This window comes from Apium graveolens, chromosome 6 (assembly GCF_009905375.1).
Source record: "Apium graveolens cultivar Ventura chromosome 6, ASM990537v1, whole genome shotgun sequence".
NCBI classification, from domain to species: domain Eukaryota; kingdom Viridiplantae; phylum Streptophyta; class Magnoliopsida; order Apiales; family Apiaceae; genus Apium; species Apium graveolens.
The window spans coordinates 89,087,905-89,111,287 of NC_133652.1; the positions used below are offsets into that span (position 1 = coordinate 89,087,905).

At 41.4% G+C, this 23,383-nt stretch overlaps 1 protein-coding gene and 1 non-coding gene across 2 annotated transcripts; both read right to left on the minus strand.

Annotated features, from left to right (window-relative positions):
• Positions 1-7,931: 7,931 nt before the first annotated feature.
• Positions 7,932-8,798, minus strand: LOC141665301 (uncharacterized). Its single transcript, XM_074471281.1, has one exon. It carries the CDS (start codon positions 8,796-8,798, stop codon positions 7,932-7,934), a length of 867 nt encoding a protein of 288 aa, XP_074327382.1.
• Positions 8,799-15,984: 7,186 nt separating this feature from the next.
• On the minus strand, positions 15,985-16,091 carry LOC141669154 (small nucleolar RNA R71). Its single transcript, XR_012553446.1, has one exon. It is a non-coding gene; the product is annotated as a small nucleolar RNA R71 (small nucleolar RNA).
• Positions 16,092-23,383: the final 7,292 nt, after the last annotated feature.

Here is a 23,383-nt window from a genome sequence, read left to right on the forward strand (position 1 = left end):
TGTTTGAATTGATTATCCGTCGGGTACATGATCATCCGTCGGGTTGCCTTGTTGATCATCCGTCGGGTTTCATTATTGTTTATCCGTCGGGTAGCAATCTGGCACTTGACTTCATTTCATTTATGCAGAATTACAAAACATCATCTATGTACAATTAATCAACCTATTCTGCATATCTAATTAAATTCAATCATGACTTGAGTGCTACTACAGAATCTAAACAAGGTATATGCAGAAATGTGCTACAGACTCATTATTACATAAGCTACTCACTCGATGGATAATTGATCATCATCCATCGGGACTATATTGAGTCATCCGTCGGGACTATATTCCTTATCCGTTGAGTGCTACATTTTTCACTAAGTAAAATCTACTAAGGTGTTTTATTAATGAAATCATCAAGTTCACAACAAATCCACAACACCTAACATATGCTTATATACTGCACAACTACACAATCAATCTAGAGGATATGTTATAATTGAATAAGGAATCCTAATACATATCCATCTATTGATTGATACAACAAGTAAAGTCCTACACCGACATATTTCTGCAAATATATTCTCATTTGATATCTCCTGATTTCCATCTTGACAAATACTGATGTGAATAAATACTTATGACAAATACTGATCAACAAATCGTAATGATAAATGTTGTTGACATCATCTTTGTCAAACTCTGATATCAACTGCTGCTGGAAAATTGTAATAGTTAAATACTGATATCATCAATTTCTTCTAACATAACATCTTGTTTAAATTTCTTTTTCCCCTTATTCCAAGTATCTTCCCAGAAAGTTTCCATACTTTCAAGATCTGTGATTTTACTTGCTACATCCCTAGATTCTTTCCAATTGGCAGTTACCTCTTTTTCAAAATTTAATTGTTTCTTAAGAATTTCTTGTACTTTACTATCCTCAATAGCTCATCTTTAGCAGTTAGGCAAATTTTTTTAGCATTTTTATATTCGAGTAGTTGCATATCTAGTGATTTGTTTCTCTGATATAACACAAAATTAGCAATTTTAGTTCTACTATTTTCATTTTTAAGAGACTTCATAGTAACATACATGTTGTATAATTTAGGACACATATCATTGACAATTTCTTGACATTCACCCTTGGTTAACTTAGAGAGATCAGTTATTATTACTTGATTACTGCATGAGGATACGTCTGACACGTTATCTTTTTCCATTAGATACAGATTGAAAAATTCTTTGCCCAGGACTGGAATTTGGGCTTCTAACTCCTTCTTAAACATGGTTGATTTAGTGGTCTTCAAGATCTTTAAATCATCTGTGTGTTGAGGGCTTGCTCTGATACTAATTGTTATTCACTAACAATAAACTTTAGGTTAATTTGTAGAGGGGGTTGAATACAAAATAAAAAAATTTATGCAAGAGGAAAGATGAACACAGATGTTTATAATTTCAGCTGGTTTATTTTTTGACTTGCCACCTGAGGTTTATTTTCGAAGAAATAACCTGTTACAATTACAAGAGTAATCTCACGGTTGCGGTTTACAGTGTTTCACTCAGAGGAGGATATCTCTCTCAAGCTCTGTGAAAATATAAAACCTATTAAGTGAAATATTGTTGCTACTTGGTTTATATATTACCAAATTACAAAGATTGATAGACAATACATATTACAGTCTTAGAGGTCCAGCAAGGTTGCTTCTTCATTCTTTTTCCCGTGATGCTTGACAAATGAGGATAGACATTATCTTGATATACAGCCTTGAATATCTCTCCAAATTTTCATGCACGGAAATAGAATGTTTCTTCTTATTCCGAATCCAAGATCACATGTAAGGTTTGTCTTGGCTTCTCATCTTCTTTTCTGAGAACCTATCAGCCCATGTGTTGTGACAGTCCTCGGTTTTAACCATTGTCACGTCACTATCAATAGCTATAATCTGCATTGGCCATTGATAGCTGTTAGCCATAGAACTTCTTAGCCATTGAAAGTCATTTTGCTACAGCTTCCCTTATCCATTGATAGTCTCTTGATTAGCAGTTGATAGGCTGACGTATATAGTAGTTGATGATTCTCTTTATTTAACAGTTGAAGATTCACTTCACTTAATCTGAATTACACGGCATCGAATATTTACACTTAGCCATCCTATTCTAGATTATCCATTGAGTCAACATGGTTTCTGAATGAATAATTGCATTGCTATCTTTTTATTGAGTTCTCAGAGAAGATGTTACAATGACCACATCATTTGAAGGGCTACTCCCCCAATTGTTATCCCTTAGAACGGTTAGCGATTAGAGGTTACATTTTGTCTTAACATAATTATGCAAATGTAGTTTTGTTTATCATCAGAATTTAGGCTTGATTTCTAACAAAAATAATATATTACTCGAATTATTTTGTGTCTATTTTGATTCCGTACATTTAATGAAGATATTGAAATAAATCGAAAAATATTTTAAGTATCATATTTAACCTCCCTTCTACGATACTTTGGGACTAATACTCTTTAATCGTGGAAATGAGCTTTATGTTATGCTCTTATCTTAGTCCCTATGTATTCAATGATTTCATGTCATTCCGTATTTGAGGCTGTGAACAGGTCATTAAAATATTCCACCATGACTTCTTGAAGATCATTCTCCTATCCAATTATTTGATTATTATTATCGAGCAATAAATCAACATAGTTAACTTTTCTATGATTTTTAGTAGATGCATAGAATAATTTACTTTTTTGTCCCCCTCGCGCAACCACAACTATTTAGACCATTGTCTCCAAAAAAATTTTGTTGACTAAAATATCTGTCAAGTCTTTATAGCTTTTCTTGTACAATCCTATAGAGGTCAAATTTTATCTTCCTTTTATCATTTTCATGGCTGATTTGCATATGTTAATATGCTTTCTAAACTCCCAGTTATTTCCGCTCCACACTTGGATAAGACTTCTGATCACGTTCCTAATTTTTCATGAAAAGGTTTATCACAATGTTCATTCTGGACATCATATACTTTTTATCGGGACGTTAGTTCTCTAACTCAAGTCTACTCAAATTTGAAACATTTAGCAGATAACTTTTTGACTTGTCTTATTAGCGCAAAAAATATTGGATTGTGATCACTTGTGGAAATGTCCAAGTATGTAAGTTTTATCTCGGTGAAGATGTGAAGAAAATTACAAGATATCATGGCTCGGTCTAGTTGTACTTCAATCCTATCATCGATGTCATGACTTATTTCCCACGTATTTTTGTAGCTTTTTAACTCCATGCCATTTAATTCAAAGTCTTCAATTGTTCTATAAAATCCTCGTGTCAACCAAAGAGGAAACGGTCTACCCCCTCGTCTATCTTCTTGATGTAGAATCTTGTTAAAATCACCAATGTGGCACCAAGGTTACATGTCTTGACCTTTTAAATTTTTTAATGAGCTCCCATGTTTTCTTTCTTCTTGTTTGATCCAGTTTCCCATACACACAAGTCGTTCTATATTTATGCCATCCAACTATAATAATCATGAGGTCTATATGATTCTTGTCGTAAGATAATACCCTGATGTGCCAATAATATTATTATTAGACTATAGTTTTAGGAGATGATCTTCTTTGCTTAATTAGCCAACCCCTTCAAATGGGATTGTTGTCTTTTATTTATACTAAGTCCCAAATGGGCTCAATCCTTACAATGTGGGCCTTATTGGGCTTTACATAATGTATTGTAATTATTTTAACTATAATTCCTTTGGCCCGTCTTGTCCTGGTCCAACATTAGTCCCCCTCCTTGTTTTGCGCAATATCTTTAGATTTGCGTTTTCGTACTTTTCACCCTTGCGTTTTGAATTCCGAGATTTTTTTCTTGATACCTGAATAAAGTTAGTGACCGGACAGGATAATAAAATGAAGGGAAAAATCAGTGAAAAAACGAACAAACGAAGCAAAAGAAAAATAAGAAATAACTGTTAATTCGAGATAGGAGTCAACTGTGTGTGCCCGAAAAAAGAAAGGAATTAAACGCAATGCTTTTTTGTCTTGTTGTTGTTCTCTCTCCTTTCTTTTTCTTTTTCTTTCTTTTTTTTTTCTTTTTTTTGGAAGGTATATATCCGTTCATGTGTGTTTTTGAATTTATTTTTCCAGGTTTTTTTTTTGCAGATTTCCGGGCTAACCTCTTCGACTTCCTCTCCAGGCATCTAAAAGGGGATTGCTGCGCGTTCTTGGCTCGCATTGTAAGTCGTCTACTCTCTCTCTTCCTTTTCCTTTTTATATGCGGGTCGGTCATGTTTATATGTAGTTTACCAATTTATAATGGCCGACTTTCCTTCGTCGTCGTCGTCGCATAGTGCCACCAATCGGGACCCCGGGAAGCGACCGTTAGAGGAGGATGACGAGGAGTCTGTTTTGAACTTGGATAATCTAGAGATCCCGGACCTAGGTCAGTGTGGATCTTTTGATTTCTTAGGGAGCGATGAGTTTTTGAAGGGGGTGCCTCCAGGTCCTATGCCCTCTCCACCCCTAAGTCCTCGTACCCTAGAACTTAGGAATAGAACGGTCGAGGAAAGTCTTCGGCTAGGTAGGATCGAATTTGAGAGCAAACCTAGTCTAAACTATCTTAGTTATTACATCACCGTCGACCCCCCTGCGAGTAAGTTGGAGAAGTACATCGACTTGTCTAACGGCTACCGGTATCGAGTGCCGACAGCAGATGAGAGGGTTTGGATGATGCCCGAGTTCGGGATGCATGGGGTTGCGATAATAATGTTTCAGTTTGGTCTTCGTTTGCCGATGCATCCGTTCTTCCTGACGATGTATGAGGCTATCGGTTGTGGTCTAGGGCAGCTGACACCGAATTCTGTTGCTCAGTTAAGTGGTTTTGTGGCGCTGTGATGTGATAAGGGTCGATCACCGACTCTGAAATTGTTTTTCTCTATTTATGGTGTGCGGTACTATGGTGGTCAAGTATATTTCGACTCCCGACATCGAAGGATGAAGATTGTTAGTGTTAGGTCATCGAACTCCGGTTATCATTCGCAATGGTTGTACGTTGGGGGTCCTGACTTGGAATTTGTAAAGCCTTGCGGGAAAGTTAGTCAGGGCACGATTGATTATTTAAATAACATGGAGAAGCATGATACTGCCTACCTCGATGAGTTTCATGGGTCGAGGATATGGTATACGCACTTAGATTTGAAGGACTCTGGTTTTTTAGGGATACACGATTGTAAGGGGGATGTATTACTTGTTATTGCCCTTATTTTGTTTACGTACTTAGTTTTTGTACTTGTCATCGTCGGCTCTTGCTTATTTTAATTTTCATAAGTGCCTATATATAGGATGGCTGACTTGTTGTTTTGTTTGTTTCTTTGTAGTGGAAGGTGCTTCACTTAAAAAGGTTTTAGACGGTGGGATTCGAGGAGGAATGGACAAGGCAATGATGTTGTTGCTGCAGCGTGCCGCGAGGAAGCCTGCTGATGCGGCCAGGGCTGGACCGTCGGGGGTTCCTCATTCAGTTTCAATTGAATTGCTCGATGACCAGGGAAACAAGGTAATTGAAGACAATGAGAGGGTTGTTTCAGATCTCGTCCGCGTGGAAGGTAACCCTCGAAAGCGGTTTCGGAGGGAGGATGATGAGGTAGCTGTTGGAGGACGGGGGGGCGGGGTCGAGGGTGTGAACAAAACTGTGGCCACTGTCGGGGAAAGGGTTTATGGAAAGACTGTCGACCCTCGATCGAAGAAAGAGGTGATGAAGGTCGAGATTCAGCCCACGGAGCGATGGACGGGGGGATCAATCGTGCCCTTGAGAGCACTTAATCTCTTTAACTTACCTCAGGATTTGGTTGCTTATGATGGGAGGAAGCGTGAGGACCTTGTTGATCGATGTAAGAGCCGGGCTGGGCGGGTACGTGCATTCCCTTCTCTTTCTTTTTATGTGCATGTTCCCTTGTTTTCATGTTCGGTCATAGTCGTTTATAGTCATAGTTGTCAACCCTGTTTTCATGTCCCCCCTTTTTTTTGCAGTTTCTTTCCGATTTTATGCATATACTGGAGGATTACAAGGCTGATGTTGATAGTAAGGCTTGTTCCAAGCTGGAAGCTGAAGTTGCTGCCTTGAAGGGGGAAAAGAAGAAGATTGCGGTGGGTTTTGCGGAACTCGAGCATAGGGTGGCTGATTTGTCTAAGGCAAATTCCGCATTGTCGAAAAAGGTTGCTGAGATGGAGGCTGCTGAGCAGGTGTCGAGTGGGAGGATACGAGAACTCGAGGGTCGACTGCTCGAGGTGGAAAGGGAGCTTGAAGAGGAAAAAAGCAAGCGCCAAGGCTTGGACCGACAGGTCGAAGGAATGGATGGCTCCTACAAGTTGATCGTGAAGGAAAATGAAGATTTGAAGAAAGAGGTAGAGAAAGCTGTTGAAGATATCGCTGGTGCTCTGGGCGACGGTTATGGACGATGTCTCCGACGGATGGAAGAGGCTGGTATTGTCGTCGAGGGTCATGCCTTTGATGACTATCTTCGTGACCTGGCATCGAAGGGTGATAATGCAAGAAGGCAGGGTATGCCCTGTGGTTTTTTGTAATCGGATTTGAATATTTTTATGTGTTTAAGAGTTTTATTCATAACACCGGATGATGGATTTGTAGGAAGTTTAAAGTATGCGATCCATTGTTTAAGTTTATTTCCATGTTGTAAGCAGTTACATATTGACTGGTTTTAACATCTATTTGTCTCGAGTTTGAAATATTAAGCCGTTTATCAAGTTCGTGGTCGAGTGTTTACATTATGAGAGAGATTTTATTGCCCAGACCGTCGACGTGAAGAGGCTGTATAAACATTTGCCTAGAAATGAATGATTTTCGAGTCTCCGATTATTTGAGTTATATACATATATATATTTTTTTAGTTAAGTAAGGAGCGAAGAAAGTGAAAGTCTGTGCTTTTTCCAAATTAAAGGAATTTGTTCATCATAACCTAAACACCCCTCGGTGGGAGCCTCGTAACGACCCCCCTTACATCGAGGGTTTGTCTTTGAAATGGCATTTACTGCCTCAAGATAACAAGTTACAACTGAGATTAAATTACTGATAGAACTTTTTGAGGTGAATTCCATTCCAGGCATTTTTGATGGGTTTCCCGTCGAGGTGAGCAAGCTCATAGGTCCCCGTACTTACAAGTCTCGAGATCCGATAAGGGCCTTCCCATGTTGGTTTGAATTTTCCTGAGACAGTGGGTTGTGATGCTGCGGAATCTCTTAAGACAAGGTCGTTGACCTTGAAGTCTTTGGGTTTGACTTTTTTGTTGAAGTACCTTGCAGTTTTTTCTTGTTGGGCGATCTTCCGCATTCGGGCTTCTTCCCTTGTTTCTTCTAACAGATCATTGTGAAGGCGAAGTCCGACGAGAGATAGAGCAGGATCGAATACGTCGACCCGTGGTGAGGTGAGACTTATCTTGACAGGTATGACGGTGTCGACTCCGTATGCAAGTCGGAAGGGAGTTTTGCCCGTCGCACTTCGGGGAGTCGTCCTATACGACCACAATACATTCGGGAGTTCGTCGACCCAACATCGGGGTATTTCTTCAATTCTTTTCTTCAGGCCTTGTAGGATGGTTCTATTTGTTACCTCTGCTAGTCCATTTGCTTGGGGGTATGCTACAGATGCTTTGATGTGCTGGAATTTTAATTCAAGCAGGGCATCCTCAAATTGTTTTCCTACAAACTGAGTGCCATTATCAGAAACTAAGATTCTGGGGATCCCAAAGCGAAAGACAATGTATTCCATAAAGAATTCTATCATCTCTTTTTCTCGAATTTTAGCAAGGGGCTTTGCTTTGACCCATTTGGTTGCGTGATCCACAGCGACTACGATGTATTGGCACTGATTTTTGGATCTTGGAAAGGGACCCAAAATATCTATTCCCCATTGGAAAAAGGGGCATGGGCTGAGAATAGAGTTCAGCTCAGTTGTGGGTCGACGTTTACATTTCCATGCAACTGACATGCTTGACATTTCTTGACGTAATCTTCACAATCTTTCCGGATTGTAGGCCAGAACAGGCCTTGTCGGATAACTTTGAGGGCTAATGTTTTCCCTCCTAGGTGCTCACCACAGATTCCCGTATGTATTTTTACGATCGCTTGGAGGGCCTCTTCTGGAGACAAGCAACGGAGTAGAGGCTCAGAGAGGGCACGTCGATATAACTCGGAACCCATAACACAGTAGTTCCTGGCTTTGAACATGAGAGCGCGGGCTTCGGACTTATGCTCAGGCAACTTGTTGTCGATAATGTACTCAAGGAAGGGTTGGCGCCAATCGAGCCTAGCCTGGATTTGATTGACTGATATTTCGTCGATAGAGGGGGTCTCCAAAATGTCGACGTATGTTGGGCTGAGATTAGTGGGGAGGTTGGAAGAGGCTAGTTTGGCTAGAGAGTCGGCCCACTGGTTCTCCTCCCTGTCGACGTTTGACATTTTCCATGAAGGGAATTTGCTAAGAAGCTCTTGTGTTCTTGTTAAATATCGGGCCATCCTTTCATTATGCGTCTTAAATTCGCCACTTATCTGTTTGTAAACCAACTGAGAATCCCCAAATATGTCAATGACCTCTGCTTCGAGATCGGATGCGAGCTTTAGCCCGGCAATGAGTGCCTCGTACTCGGCCACGTTGTTTGTGGCAGAGAACCCGAACTTGAGAGCCTGCTGAATTTTGAATCCTCCTGGGCTGATTAATATGACCCTTGCTCCTCCAGAGTTGGATGTCGAGGAACCATCAACGAACAGAAGCCACGGACGAGACTGATCCTCTTCAGGTTTGTGTGTCATGGATTAGAACTGGCATTCGGCGACGAAATCTGAGAGAACTTGGGCCTTGATCGCCGTTCGAGGTTTATACTCGATGTAGAACTGGCTTAACTCGATGGTCCAAGCTGCGAGCCTGCCTGTTATATCGGGCTTGTGCAGGATTCTTTTCAGAGGAAGATTGGTCAGAACATGGATTTCTCTCGCTTGAAAATAATGGCGTAGCTTACGACTCGCGACAACGAGAGCGTATACGAGTTTCTCGACTTGAGGGTATCTTGTTTCCGCGTCTCGAAGTGAGTGACTGATGTAATATACAGGAATATCTTTTCCCTCATCGACACGGACCAATACTGCGGCGACAGTTTCGTCGGAAGCTGAGAGATATACCCGTAGCGGCTCACCTGTTAAGGGTCGTGTTAAACTGGAGGATTTGTCAAAAACATCTTTAACCCCGTGAAATTTTTTTCATAGTCTTCGTTCCATTCAAACTGCGATGATCTGGAAGCTTTTTTCATTGCAGAGAAAAATGGGAGGCATCTCTTTGAAGATTGATGAATGAATCTTCGAAGTGCGGCTATACACCCTGTGAGCTTTTGTAAGTCTTTAATGGATCTTGGTTTGCTCATTTCTAGAATAGCTTTTGTCTGAGCTGGATCGGCCTTGATGCCTTTCTGGGTAACCAGGAACCCCAAAAATTTACCTGCAGTAAGGCCGAATGAACACTTTGCCGGGTTCAGTCGCATGTTATTTGCCCTTGCGTTGGTGAACATTTCTCGAAGGTCTGTCACGTGGTCGGAGGTAGCTTTTGACTTTGTGATCATGTCATCGACGTATATTAGCATGTTTCTTCCTATCTGCGAGGAGCATATTTTATCCATTGTCTGCTGAAAAGTAGCGCCCGCATTGATTAATCCGAAGGACATTACTTTGTATCCAAAGACCCCCTTGTGAGTGATGAAAGCAGTTTGTTGCCAGTCATGGGAATCCATTTTAATTTGATTATACCCCAAAAAGGCGTCCATAAAGGACAGGAGTTCATTTCCCGTTGTGGCGTCGATGAGTTGGTTGATATTGGGCAAAGGGTAAAAATCTTTAGGGCACGCCCTATTCACATCTGAATAATCAATGCACATTCTCCACTTCCCATTGCTTTTCTTAACCAGAACTACGTTTGATATCCATGTGGGGAATTGCACGGGCTCGATGAAGCCGGCGTCGAGGAGTCTGTCGACCTCTTGGTCGATGGCTGCTCTTTTCTCGGCCGAGAATATGCGTTATTTCTGTCGCACAGGCCTGGTGTCCTTACTGATGTGCAGCGAATGTCGAGCAATGGTCTCTGGGATGCCAGGCATGTCCCTCGGGACCCAAGCAAAAATATCGGAGAATTCCCGGATGAGGTTCGTGATATCTTTTTTGAGATCTGATGAGAGGTTTTTGCCAATTCTTGTTGTTTTATCGGGGTTTCCTTCAAATACTTCTATATCTTCTGTTTCCTCGAGAGGGGAGCATGAATTGCTTGTGGATGAGTCAATCAATTCTCTTGGGTCGATGTCTAGTACTTGATTGACTTCTAACTCTTCCTCTATCTTTTTTCTTGGAGAAACGGTGGTTAGGTAGCATTGTCTTGCTGTTACTTGATCCCCAATCATTTCTCCCACGCCGAAATCTGTGGGAAACTTCATTTTCAAGTGGGAGATAGATGTTACAGCTCGGAGCGCGGTGATCGTTGTTCGTCCCAAAATGGCGTTGAAGCTTGAGGAAGCGCTAATCACATGGAATTTGACCATTTTCCAAATCTAACAGGGTGGGGAACCGAAAAGCACTGGCATATTGATGGTTCCTACAACGTGAACCTCATTGCCTGTGAACCCGTATAGCGGGGTTCGGGAGTTTTCGAGTCTTCGATCTCCTATGTCCATTCGGGAAAAAGCATGGTGATATAACACGTCGACAGAGCTACCATTATCGACCAACATTTTCTTAACCGTGTTGTTTCCCACACGTGTTGTGATGACGAGAGCATCTTGATGGCCTTCGATGAGACTGGGACGATAATCGTCATCAGAGAAAGAGATGACGGGGGAGGGATTCGCTCGAGGGCGTTTAGCTGTCGAGGGATTGACATTAAAGACTTCTCGAGCATAAATCTTGCGAGAGTTGTGGGAGAGGCCCCCGGCGGCTACGCCACAAAAAATAACGTCATTTACACGATCGTCTTCGCCTCGATGGTGACGTCTGGGTTCATCATCGTGCTGCACATAGTGGACTAGTTGCCCTCGACGAATTTTTCCTTCGATGAGATTGCTAAGTTGAAAATATTGCTCTGTTGTATGGCCGGTGTCTTCATGATATTCACAATATCTGGAGCTTGGGGGTCTTCCTGGTTTCATGGGTCTTGGAGGGCGATAATCCGGTTCCGTTTTTAACACCGCCAAAATTGTCGTTTTCTCAGTGTTGAGTTTAGTGAACTCTTTTTCAGATCGATTGTGGGGCTGCCAATCTCTTTCTCTTCTATCCCTCGGGGGAAGGTCCGATGTGCGAGGCGGGGGCGACCTACGGCGCTCTCGGCGCCTTTCCCTCACAGGGGATCGTGGACTGTAGCTTCGGCGTCGTTCATATTTTGATGACCTCCGTGGAGATTGTATACAGCTTACCGCTTCTTGAAGCATCATGCGGTGTTCTATAATATGGAACGCGGCCTGTAGGGTTTTCGGCCTTTTTTCAAAGATCTCTTCTAAAAGGAGGCCATGCCTAGACTTATCGATGCCCGCTGTTAGAAAATTGACAGCCATCTATTCTATTAAGTCTGGAATTTCTGCTATCTCTTCTCTGAACCGGGTTAGAAAACTCCTGAGACTTTCACCGGAGCGTTGATGCATTGTCATCAAGGATGCAGTAACTTTGATTCCTTTGTAGTTGCTGGAAAATCGGGCTTGAAACTTGCTTTTCAGAGTTGTCCACGAGTCGATTGACCGAGGTGGCAAGTTACTGTACCATCGGAGAGCCGTGCCTTGAAGGCAAGTGGAGAAGAACTGACACCTAGCGATCTCCGAGTGGCCGAAGAAAGCCATGCGACCATCAAATGTATTTAGAAATGCTAACGGGTCCGAGGATCCGTCGAAATGATCGAGAGCAGGCGTTTTCAACGTCCTGTCGATGCGCGCCTTCTCAAGCACTAATGATAGGGGGCTCTCGGAAACGGTTTCAAACCCTGCCTGATTTCTCATCAAGGTACGCATCTGGGCGATTTCCTCCTGCATTTTAGCGAACTCCTCGTGAGATATAGATTCTGTGGATTCTGTCTGATGCGAGACATCGGCAGATGACACTGTCCTCTGTCGACGTTCGCGAGGTTGCGAATATGTTGACTCCGCCGATGGCTCATATTCGTACTCCGCATCATCCTCGTCATGAAATTCATCATCTTGTCCTTCATTTTGAATTGTAGTTTGTTGGAGCTCTCGACGGAGACGGTGAATCTCACGTTTTCGCTCAAGTTTAGCCTGCAATCTCTGAGCTTCGCGCTCTAGAAACTCGAGTTCTTCATTTGAATCAAGCGATTCTTTTGGATTTCCTTGGTTTTGGGCTTTTAGCCTTTCTTTCTTTTCCAAATGCAGCCGAACGTCGCTCGAGAGAACTTTTTTTCCTTTAGATGTTTGAACTCTAAAACGCTGATCTGACACAGTTTTTCTTTTTCTGTCCCTTTGGAGTGAGTCCTTCAATCCTAGAAATTGATCTTCTGGAGGAGCCTCAGGTGGAGGGAACAAACACTTCGGCTTCAATGCCGGTTGTTTAGGAAGCTCGCGATTGCCGTGGGTCGAGGGGTCGGCGGCAACTTCTGCCGTCAACTCCTTTACCTGAGTCGGTCCGGCGGTTCCCGGATCAAGCTCTTCTACAATCATCTTCTGGTTGGATCTTGTTAAAGTAAAGCTTCTTCTAGCGCCAAATGATGTGCCAATAATATTATTATTAGACTATAGTTTTAGGAGATGATCTTCTTTGCTTAATTAGCCAACCCCTTCAAATGGGATTGTTGTCTTTTATTTATACTAAGTCCCAAATGGGCTCAATCCTTACAATGTGGGCCTTCTTGGGCTTTACATAATGTATTGTAATTATTCTAACTATAATTCCTTTGGGCCGTCTTGTCCTGGTCCAACACCTAACTTCACTATTCCTTCTCCACAACAAGGCAAGACCTCCGCTATGACCCACCGAGTTAACAGATATGGCTCCTTCATACCTTAGAAAAACTCTGATTGTTTTCCATTGTATCCTGTTTGCATAATGTTACTCGAAAATATAAAATTGTGCTATTTTTGGAGTATAGAATCATTTATAAACTGAATAGCTCATGAGATCCCAATTCCACGACAATTCCAGTTGAACGTCCTCATTGTGATAGGAGAACTCACATAATAGAGCTCGCATTTGGTCCACTTTTTGAAAAGTTTGTGTCTAGATCCATGTCTTCTATTTCCTCCTCAGCAAATCCCGCAATATGCTCAGTCTTCTGGCCCACTTCATTGTCTATATCCAGCCCATAATTTATGAGCCTCTTTTTATTTTCCATAGTAGTAATCTAAATTTTCTCATTAATTGATATGTTTCCTATTTCTTCAAGATTCTATTTTTTTAAATTGGATTGATTCCCTCCAACAACTTTATTCTAATTATCATAATCCCCTTGATTTACACCGTTTGTTACAACTGTTTCCTGATTTTGTGGGGGTTGATTCACGAAAATTCTATCATTTTGTGCATTGATGTTCATCGGATTCAGACCACTCTTCGTCTCATCCCTCAACCAACGCGATCCTATCATCTTGGTTTATTTTCTTAGTGAGGCTCTCATCCATACTCCGTACGACTTGATTATATCATTTTTTTTGTGTCAAACAATTTTCCACAGAATTTATCTTAAAGTCCCATGAGACCACATATGAAACAATTGGTGGGAATATTTTGTATTTGAAGTTGATCTAAAATTAATCTGCAAATGTTCTTCTTAGCTTCATCATCATCTTTTTCAGGGGCTTTTCTAGATCAACCGACACCCTAACTCACATATAATTGTTGAGTGGCATTTATGACACTATATTACGCTCCGTAAAATTTTGAATTGGTGTATTTGTACTCAAGTTGTTAGTATTTTTTACGTATTTTTGTAGTGTTTTTGTATTGCAGGCATTTTCCAGGTAATCAGGTAAATTAGCATGATTGTAATGCTAATTTGGTGTTTGGATGGTATTGGAATAAAGGCTCGTGAAAAAACCGGCTCAAATCAGCAAGGAGAAAGAATAAATCAGAATTTTATGTATAAGGACGGCGCGCCCGCGCTGGTCAAGCGCGCGGCCAAAGAGCAGAAACTCAGCGCGCACGCGCTGGTCAAGCGCGCGGCCGCGCCAGGTCGGGGTTGCAGAATTCTATTTCTATTAGAATTTTGAGAGTTTGAAACCCTGGTCAATTCTATAGAATATACATAATTAAAGACGTTTTTCATAAGGAGAGACGTACAAACGCTAAGGAAAAGGAGTAAAGAAGACCGGAGAGCACAATTCAACCAAGGTGAAGAAAATCTAGTTTATTCTTGTGATTCTTTGTTTAAGTTGTAGCGTTGGATGATAGTTTTCTTATTCTTGAACCTTTACTTGTGTTTCGTACTTGGTTTTATTAAGTATAAAGACTACATTTATTATACCATGCTTTCTTCGGAACCGACGTTGATGATGAGTCCGATTATGGGCTAATCGTTATCATGGGGTTCTAGCGGATTTATTTATGGATTTCTTTAGTTGATTTGTTTCGATGCCTTAGTGTGTGGTGATTGTATGATAATCTAGTATTGGTTGTTCTTATTCATCTTATGAGCGCCGCGAACTTATAAGATAGTGTGTTAATTCTTAATGAAGCGAAGTGAATTTAAGGGTTTAGAACTTGCCATGCTAGCATAGGTTCATGTGTTATTGTTATGCATGATTCGTAGGTAATTTTAACCATCTTACTTGCCCTATGTAATCACGATAGATAACTTGTGCATTAAACCGTTATGTTGTCAAATTCTATAGATATATAGGGTCTCAATATAATTGGTATCTATTCAGCTTCTATCTCGTTTGTGGATGTCTGGTAGTATAGTACTCGTACAATGAAAGTTGGCGTTTATCAGTTTCGTGTTATCTGATTAGTGTCATCACTATTACATGCTAAGGTTAAGAACGAAAAGGCTATTGAATGAAGTACTTAATGAAGTTAGAATCTCATGTTTGTGTCATATATTATTCAACCCTCTTTACTCTCTTTAGTTAATATTCTCTAGTATAATTCTCAATAGTTAATCGTAGTATAATCAAAACTCAATTTGTTATTCATCTTAGCATTGAATAATAGCCATATCATTGTTGCATAGGTGCATAAATCACAAAGTTAATCTAAGCTTGTCCCTGTGGAACGAACTAGAAATAATTCTATATTACTTGCGAACGCGTATACTTGCGTGAATTTTAGCGCGTGTTTAGGGACTAACAAACTTTTGGCACCGCTGCCGGGGACTGCAGTAATAACTTTTAGTTTATGTGTTTGTCATCAGTAATCGTTAAAGTTCATTGACTCGGACATTGTTACTTACTTACTCTTTTCCTTATCGTGTTTCAGATACTCTAGCGAGCATGTATGCATACGCGTTCGCGGACTCGTAAGAGAAATCTGGATCAAGCTGAGGAAGAAGCTGTAGTGATTCGAAGGGAAGTTTTTGGGGACGAAGAGAAAGTAGAAAAAGAAGAAGAAGAAGAAAAAGTCGAGAAACCAGCTTTAGTAGTGATGGGAGATCAAACAGAAAATCCTAGGGCTCTGATGGACTATTCTCACCTAAGATCGATGATATTCAGTCAAGCATCATCAGACCAGCCATCTCGGCTAACACTTTTAAGATCAAGTCGAGCATGATTCAGATGATACAGAACTCAGTTCAGTTTGGGGGTTCCCTACAGAAGACCCCAACATGCACATCAAGGATTTCATCGAGATCTGCGATACTTTCAAGTTCAGTGGGTTGACTAAAAATGCTATCAAGCTGTGACTTTTCTCATTCTCTCTGAGGGATAAAGCAAAGTGCTGGTTATATTCTCTACCATCAGGGTCTATCACCATGTTGGAGGATCTTGCTCAAAAGTTTCTCACTAAATTCTTTCTGATGGCGAAGACTGCTGCAATCAGGACTGCTCTTACCCAGTTTGCTCAGCAAACTGGAGAATCTCTGTGTGAGGCTTGGGATTAATATAAGGAGATGCTAAGGAAGTGCCCACACCATGGCATGCCTGATTGGATGATTATAACTATTTCTACAATGGTTTGGGCGCTCAGTCTAGACCTATGCTCGATGCAGCATCAGGAGGAGCCCTGTGGGCTAAGAGCTACAATGAAGCTTATGAATTGATCGAACTGATGGCTGCTAATGAATACCAGAGTCATTCTCAGTGGCTAACTCAGGGCAAGGTAGCAGGAATTCTAGAGTTGGATGCAGCAACTGCTATAGCTGCCCAACTTAAAGCATTGACGATGAAAGTGGACTTTTTGGCGAATTATGGAGTTAATCAAATCTCTAGTGTTTGTGAGCTTTGTGCGGGAGCACATGAAACTGAGCAGTGTGCTATTTCTAGCAAATCATCTCAATTTGTGAGCAACTTTCAGAGATCACAGCAACAAGCTTCAACCACTTATCATCCAAATAACCGCAATCATCCTAACTTTAGCTGGAGTAATAATCAGAATACGGTGCAACAACCTTATCAGCCATACCCAGCAAGGCAGTATAACCCTCCTGGTTTTTAGTAACTGCAATATGCCCCTAAGCAACAACTTCAACTTCAGCAGCTACCGCAAGCTAATGAAAAATATGAATTGGAGGAGTTGAAGCTCATGTGCAAGAGCCAAGCTGTGTCTATCAAGACCTTAGAGAATCAGATTGGGCAAATTGCTAATGCATTACTGAATCATCAACCTGGCACGCTTCTAAGCGATACTGAAGTGCTAGGCAAGAAGGAAGTTAAGGAGTATGTGAAGGTAATTACATTGAGGTCTGGTAAGGTGGCGAATCCTGAAAAAGCAAAGACTCTAGAATCTGAAGTTGTGGCTGAAGAAGAAGAAGTGCAGAAGGAAGCAGAAGTGGAACCAAGGAAGACTACTGTTGAGAACACTCCTCCTGAGGGTAATACAGGGGAGAAACAGATCTATCCTCCACCTCCTTTTTCTAAGAGGCTGCAGAAGAAAAAGCTGGATAAGCAGTTTGAGAAGTTTCTGGAGGTGTTCAAGAAACTTCACATCAACATACCATTCGTTGAAGCTCTTGAACAAATGCCTAGTTATGCGAAGTTTATGAAAGGTATTCTATCTAGGAAGGTGAAGCTTGGTGACTTAGAGACCATTGCTCTCACGGAGGAATGTAGTGTTGTGCTACAACAAAAGTTACCTCTGAAGCCTAAAGATCCTGGAAGCTTCACTATTCTATGTACCATTGGAAAGGTGTCATTTGACAAGTGTCTATGTGACTTGGGAGCTAGCATCAATCTGATGTCCTTGTCAATCTTTAAGAAGTTGAACTTTCCTGATCCAAAGCCTACTTATATGACTTTGCAGTTGGCCGACCGTTCTATTACATATCTACGAGGTATTGTGGAGGATGTCTTGGTCAAGGTGGATAAACACATCTTCCTTGCTGATTTTATAATTCTTGATTTCGAGGAGGATAAGAAGATTCCCATAATCTTGGGAAGACCTTTCTTGGCTACTGGCTGAACCTTAATAGATGTGCAGAAGGGTGAGCTCACCATGCGAGTGATGGATCAGGATGTAACTTTTAATGTGTTCAATTCCATGAAGTTCCCTACGGAAAATGAGGAGTGCTTAAAAGTGGAGTTGGTTGATTCTGTGGTTACTTCAGAACTTGATCAATTGCTAAGGTCTGATGCCTTAGAGAAGGCCTTGTTGGGGAATTCCGATAGTGAAGATGATGAAGGGGATGAACAGTTGCAATTTCTGAATGCTTCTCCCCGGAAGATGAAGATTGATATGCCTTTTGAATCTCTATGAATTGGAGGAGTTGAACAAATCTCCTAAGCGCCTCAAACCATATATTGAGGAAGCACCTACTCTTGAGCTTAAGCCTTTACCTGAACATTTGAGGAATGCATTTTTAGGTGATGCATCTACTTTGCATGTTATTATTGCATCTGACCTTTCAGATAGCGATGAGGAGAAGCTTTTGAGAATTCTTAGAGAATTCAAATCGAAAATTGGTTGGACTATAGCAGATATCAAGGGAATCAGCCCTTCGTATTGCATGCACAAAATTCTGCTAGAGGAAGGAAGCAAGCCTACTGTTGAGCAACCAAGAAGGCTAAATCCGATCATGAAAGAGGTTGTGAAGAAGGAAATTCTTAAGTGGCTGGATGCAGGGATCATCTATCCTATTTCTGATAGTTCATGGGTGAGCCCAGTTCAGTGTGTGCCTAAGAAATGAGGTATCACTGTGGTTGCTAATGAGAAGAATTAGCTTATTCCTACACGAATAGTCACAGGGTGGAGAGTTTGCATGGATTACAGGAAGCTGAACAAGGACACAAGAAAAGATCACTTCCCTCTGCCATTTATTGATCAGATGCTTGATAGACTGGCTGGGCATGATTACTGCTATCTTCTGGATGGTTATTTTGGTTATAATCAAATCTGCATTGCTCCAGAACATCAGGAGAAGACTACTTTTACTTTTCTATTTGGTACTTTCGCCTTTCGGAGAGTTTCTTTTGGACTATGTGGAGCACCAGCCACATTTCAGAGATGCATGATGGCTATCTTCTCTGATATGATTGGTCAGAATGTGGAGGTATTCATGGATGATTTCTCTGTGTTTGGTGATTCATTTGATGAGTATTTGCAGAATCTGGGCGACGTTCTCAAGAGGTGTGTTGAGACCAATTTGGTTCTCAATTGGGAGAAATGTCACTTTATGGTGCGACAGGGCATTATTCTTGGGCACAAGGTCTTTAGTAAGGGTCTGGAGGTGGACAAAGCCAAAATGAGGGTCATCGAAAATCTTTCCCCACCAATTTCTGTTAAGGGAGTTCGCAGTTTTCTTGGTCATGCGGGCTTTTACAGGCGGTTCATCAAGGACTTCTCAAAAATTTCTAAACCTTTGTGCAATCTTCTGGAGAAGGATATCCCGTTTAAGTTTGATGACGAGTGTGTGACTGCTTTTGAGTTCTTAAAGAAGAGTTTAATCACGGCACCTGTCATAACTGCACCCGATTGGAGTGAACCTTTTGAGATAATGTGCGATGCAAGTGACTATGCAGTTGGAGCAGTTTTTGGGAAGAGAAAGAACAACATATTTCATGTGGTGTACTATGCTAGTAAGACCCTAAATGGTGCTCAACTGAATTATACTACTATGGAGAATTTTTTTTTGGCTATTTTCTATGGTTTTGAGAACTTTCGATCTTATCTGCTTGGGACAAAGGTGACAGTTTTCACTGATCACGCTGCTATTCGATATCTCATCTCGAAAAAGGGCTCAAAGCCTAGATTGATCAGATGGGTTCTTTTGCTTCAAGAATTTGAATTAGAGATCAAGGACTGAAAAGGGACTGAAAATCAAGTCGCTGATCATCTCTCGCGTTTAGAGGATCCAAGTGCAACTTCACTAGATAAGACATTAATCAATGAGTCTTTTCCCGATGAGCAGCTGTTTGGAGTGCAAGAGGAAGAACCGTGGTTTGTAGACATTATGAACTACCTTGTGAGTAATATCATGCCTCCCAACTTATCATACGCTCAAGGGAAGAAGTTTCTGTATGAAGTGAAGTGGTATATGTGGGATGAGCCGTTTCTTTTTCGACAAGGAGCTGACCAAATCATCAGGAGATGTATTCCTTACAGCGAAACGGGGGGATCTTGCGAGATTGCCACTCAACGGCTTATGGAGGACACTATGGTGGAGAAAATATGGCAGCTCGTATTCTTCAAGCAGGTTTCTTTTGGTCGACCTTGTTTAAAGATGCTCATCAGTTTGTTTTGAAATGTGATCGATGTCAACGTGTGGGTAATATGTCCAAGAGGGATGAGATGCCTCTTAATGTGCTTCTCAAGGTTGAAGTCTTCGATGTTTGGGGAATTGACTTCATGGGGCCATTTGTCTCATCTTGTAACAATCAGTATATCTTATTGGCAGTTGATTATATGTCGAAATGGGTTGAAGTTAAGGCGTTGCCAACAAACGATGCGAAAGTAGTGCTTAATTTTCTTCACAAGCAGATATTCACAAGATTTGGAACTCCAAGAGTCATAATCAGTGATGAGGGGTCGCATTTTTGCAATCGCAAGTTCACTGCTGTGATGCAAAGGTATAATGTGAATCATCGTATTGCTACGGCTTATCATCCTCAGACAAATGGTCAAGCTAAGGTATCTAACAGATAGATCAAGCGTATTTTAGAGAAGGTTGTGTGTCCATCGAGAAAAGATTGTTCTTTGAAGCTTGATGAAGCTGTTTGGGCGTATAGAACAGCATACAAGACTCCATTGGGAATGTCGCCATTTCAGTTGGTTTATGGTAAGGGGTGTCATTTGTCGGTGGAGCTAGAGCATAAAGCGTATTGGGCTTTGAAGAAGTTGAATCTGGACTTGGATTCAGTTGGAGAGAAGAGGATGCTTCAATTGAATGAACTCGATGAGTTTCGACTTCAAGCTTATGAGAATAACAAAATGTATAAGGAGAAAGTCAAGAGGTGGCACGGTAGGGATCTAGTGCTCAAATCATTTGTGTCGGGGCAACAAGTTCTTTTGTTTAACTCTCGTCTCCATTTTTCTCCTGGGAAGTTGAAGTCAAGGTGGTCAGGGCCGTTTGTTGTCAAAACTGTGTTTCCACAAGGAGCGGTGAAGATTTTTGAGAATGATCCGGGCCAAACATTAAAGGTAAATGGTTAGAGGTTGAAGCATTACTATGGTGACACGGAAAACCGCGAGGTGGTTAGTGCCGTTTTATTGTCCGTTTGATCTTGCATTTCTACGTGGAGCTAAAAACGTAAAACAAGTGCTTCTTGGGAGGCAACCCAAGTTTGTTGTACATTAGTAGGTAGAGGAAGCAAGAAGAAAAGAGAAAAACACAAAAAAATAGAAAAAATAGAAAATTTCAGGGCCAACTTCAGAAGTTGAGCGCGCCCGCGCTGATCTAGCGCGCGCCCGCGCTGATTTGGCAGAAGGTGAGCGCGCCCGCTCTGGTCTAGCGCGCGGCGGCGCTGGGGTCCCGATTCAAAAAAAATAAACAGCAGTTTATGAAGAGAAAATCGGGGGTTTTAATAGAAAATCAATTTCCACCCGATTTTTAATCTTCCACATCCCAAATTTCCCCCTCCAAATCAAACCCATTATTCCCACTATTCCCATAATCAATTCCCACTTCTATTCCATATCTAGTTCTCTTCTCACCTCCTATATATATATATACACTTATACATAAACTTCTCCACCACTTCTCAAATTCTCAAACACAATTCTCTCTCAAACACTTATCTTTTATTCTCTCTTATTCAATCCCAATGGCACCCAAGAGACAAAGAACTCAAGTAAGCAGCAGCACCACTGATTTTTTGAGTGCGAGTGGTTTGAGGCCGAGATTTTCAACTCTCGAGGCTGAAGCGTAGTACACGAGGCTTCTCTCGAAGCCTATAGTGAAGGAGTGAGGTTTGCTGCCATCGGGAAAGGATGGTAAGTTGTTGGAGATGATTTTGGAGATGGGTTGGGTTCCTTTTTGCGAGGCACCCGCTGCTGTGCCCATGTGTGTCGTTCGAGAGTTTTATGCTAATGCAAAGGCAGAGAAGAATTGCTTCACTGTGGTTAGGGGGATGGCGGTAGAGTATAGTGCTGATACAATTAGGAGGGTGATTGAGCAACCCGCGAGGAAGCCCAGTCAGGACACTTGGAATGATAAGACTCTGGAGGACTTTGATCTGGATCTGATTGTTGCTACTTTGTGTGTGCCTGAGACTCATTGGAAGTTCAAGAAGGGCACGAATGGTTATTCCACGTTCTCTGTCTCCTGCATGAACAGGTTTGCACGTGCTTGGAATTTATTTATTTGTGCTAACATCATGCCATCTTCTCATGTGCATGAGATTACTATGGAACGTGCTCGTCTGTTGTGGGATATTCTTCAGGGGGACTATGTGGATCTTGGGATGGTTATTTACCATGGTATTTTGAGGTTTTTGTGAGGAGGTACTACGAGTTCCATACCCTATACGTCCGTTGTGACGAAGCTGTGTGTGGCAGTTGGTGTTTATTGGCCAGCACACGAACAACTACAGATTCCGAGTGCTCCGATTGACAGCACCACTTTAGCTACGATGCAAGAGTAGGATGGAGGCAAGCCTAATTTGAAGGGGCTTGGATATACTTTTGACCATCTACCTGATGGAAGGCCAGCTGCTGGGGCAGCTCAGTCGAGCAGGACTGCTTGGAGATCTTAGCTAGGTGAAGAGGTCGGTCCATCACAGCAGCAGCAGCAGGAGGCATGAGCAGATGTTGGAGTTGGTTTGAGCACGACGCAGTATAGGCATCTAGCGAGGAGAATGGATGTGATGCATGACATCCATAGTCGGTTTGCACGTGATCTCACCCAGGCACTTGGGACTGCATTCAGAGTCATCGATGTTGACATCCAGTGGCTAGTATTTGGTGAGGACTCCGTGTATCCACCTCCAGACGTGCCTGACACTCCACCTGTTGAGGGTGATGATCCTGATTCCGAGTAGATATGCCTGATTCCTTACTATTCCCTTCACTAAGGACAGTGAATATTTTAAGTTTGGGGGTAGTAGTTGAAGGAATATATTTTGTGTGAGTCACATATAGTTTGCATGTTCATGATAGTTAGTTCATATAGTTGCATATTTTGCCTTGTAGAATTTTTTGTTTTTTGGTAGTTTTTATGATAGTTTATTCATATAGTTTCATGCATTTGCATTATAACATGATCCCTTAGATAATTTTTCAGATTGACTTGTGATATTGATGCTAGTGTAGTGATATCGTATTTAGTGATGTTAAGTCTTGTCGAATTGATTTGCATGATAGAGACAATTGTATTTCACTAAGTCTAATAGGTTGCTTGAATGTTAGATCATGGTCATGGTTTGTTTGTTTATCGAGGTTTAATCGCTTGTTTATATTTAGAATTTAGGATATTCTCTTAATAATAAAATAGCATGGAATTTTTTAAAAAATTGGAGAAAATTGGATTTCATTGCTAGTTGTTGTGGCTATATGTCAAATGGCTAGTATTCGGCTCATATTTAAATGAGTGGTCTAGGGTTGAGCGAGATGGAGGAAAACGCACTCGTTCAGAAATTTGTGAAAAAGAAATAAATAAATAAATAAGTGTTATGTATAATTGATTACAAGTGGGCTCTTTAGTACTCGAGTTATTAAGTTCTTAGGGGACTTGGTGTCTAGTGACCTAAGGCTTTTATAGTCTGGGATCCGTTAACCTAAAGCTCGCTATATGGGTACTATTGTATAAGTCTTTTGTGGACCTCACTCATTGCACGGTCAAG

Coding starts and splice junctions, on each gene's coding strand:
- LOC141665301 (XM_074471281.1), bottom strand. CDS start 8,798: ATGACACACAAACCTGAAGAGGATCAGTCTCGTCCGTGGCTTCTGTTC.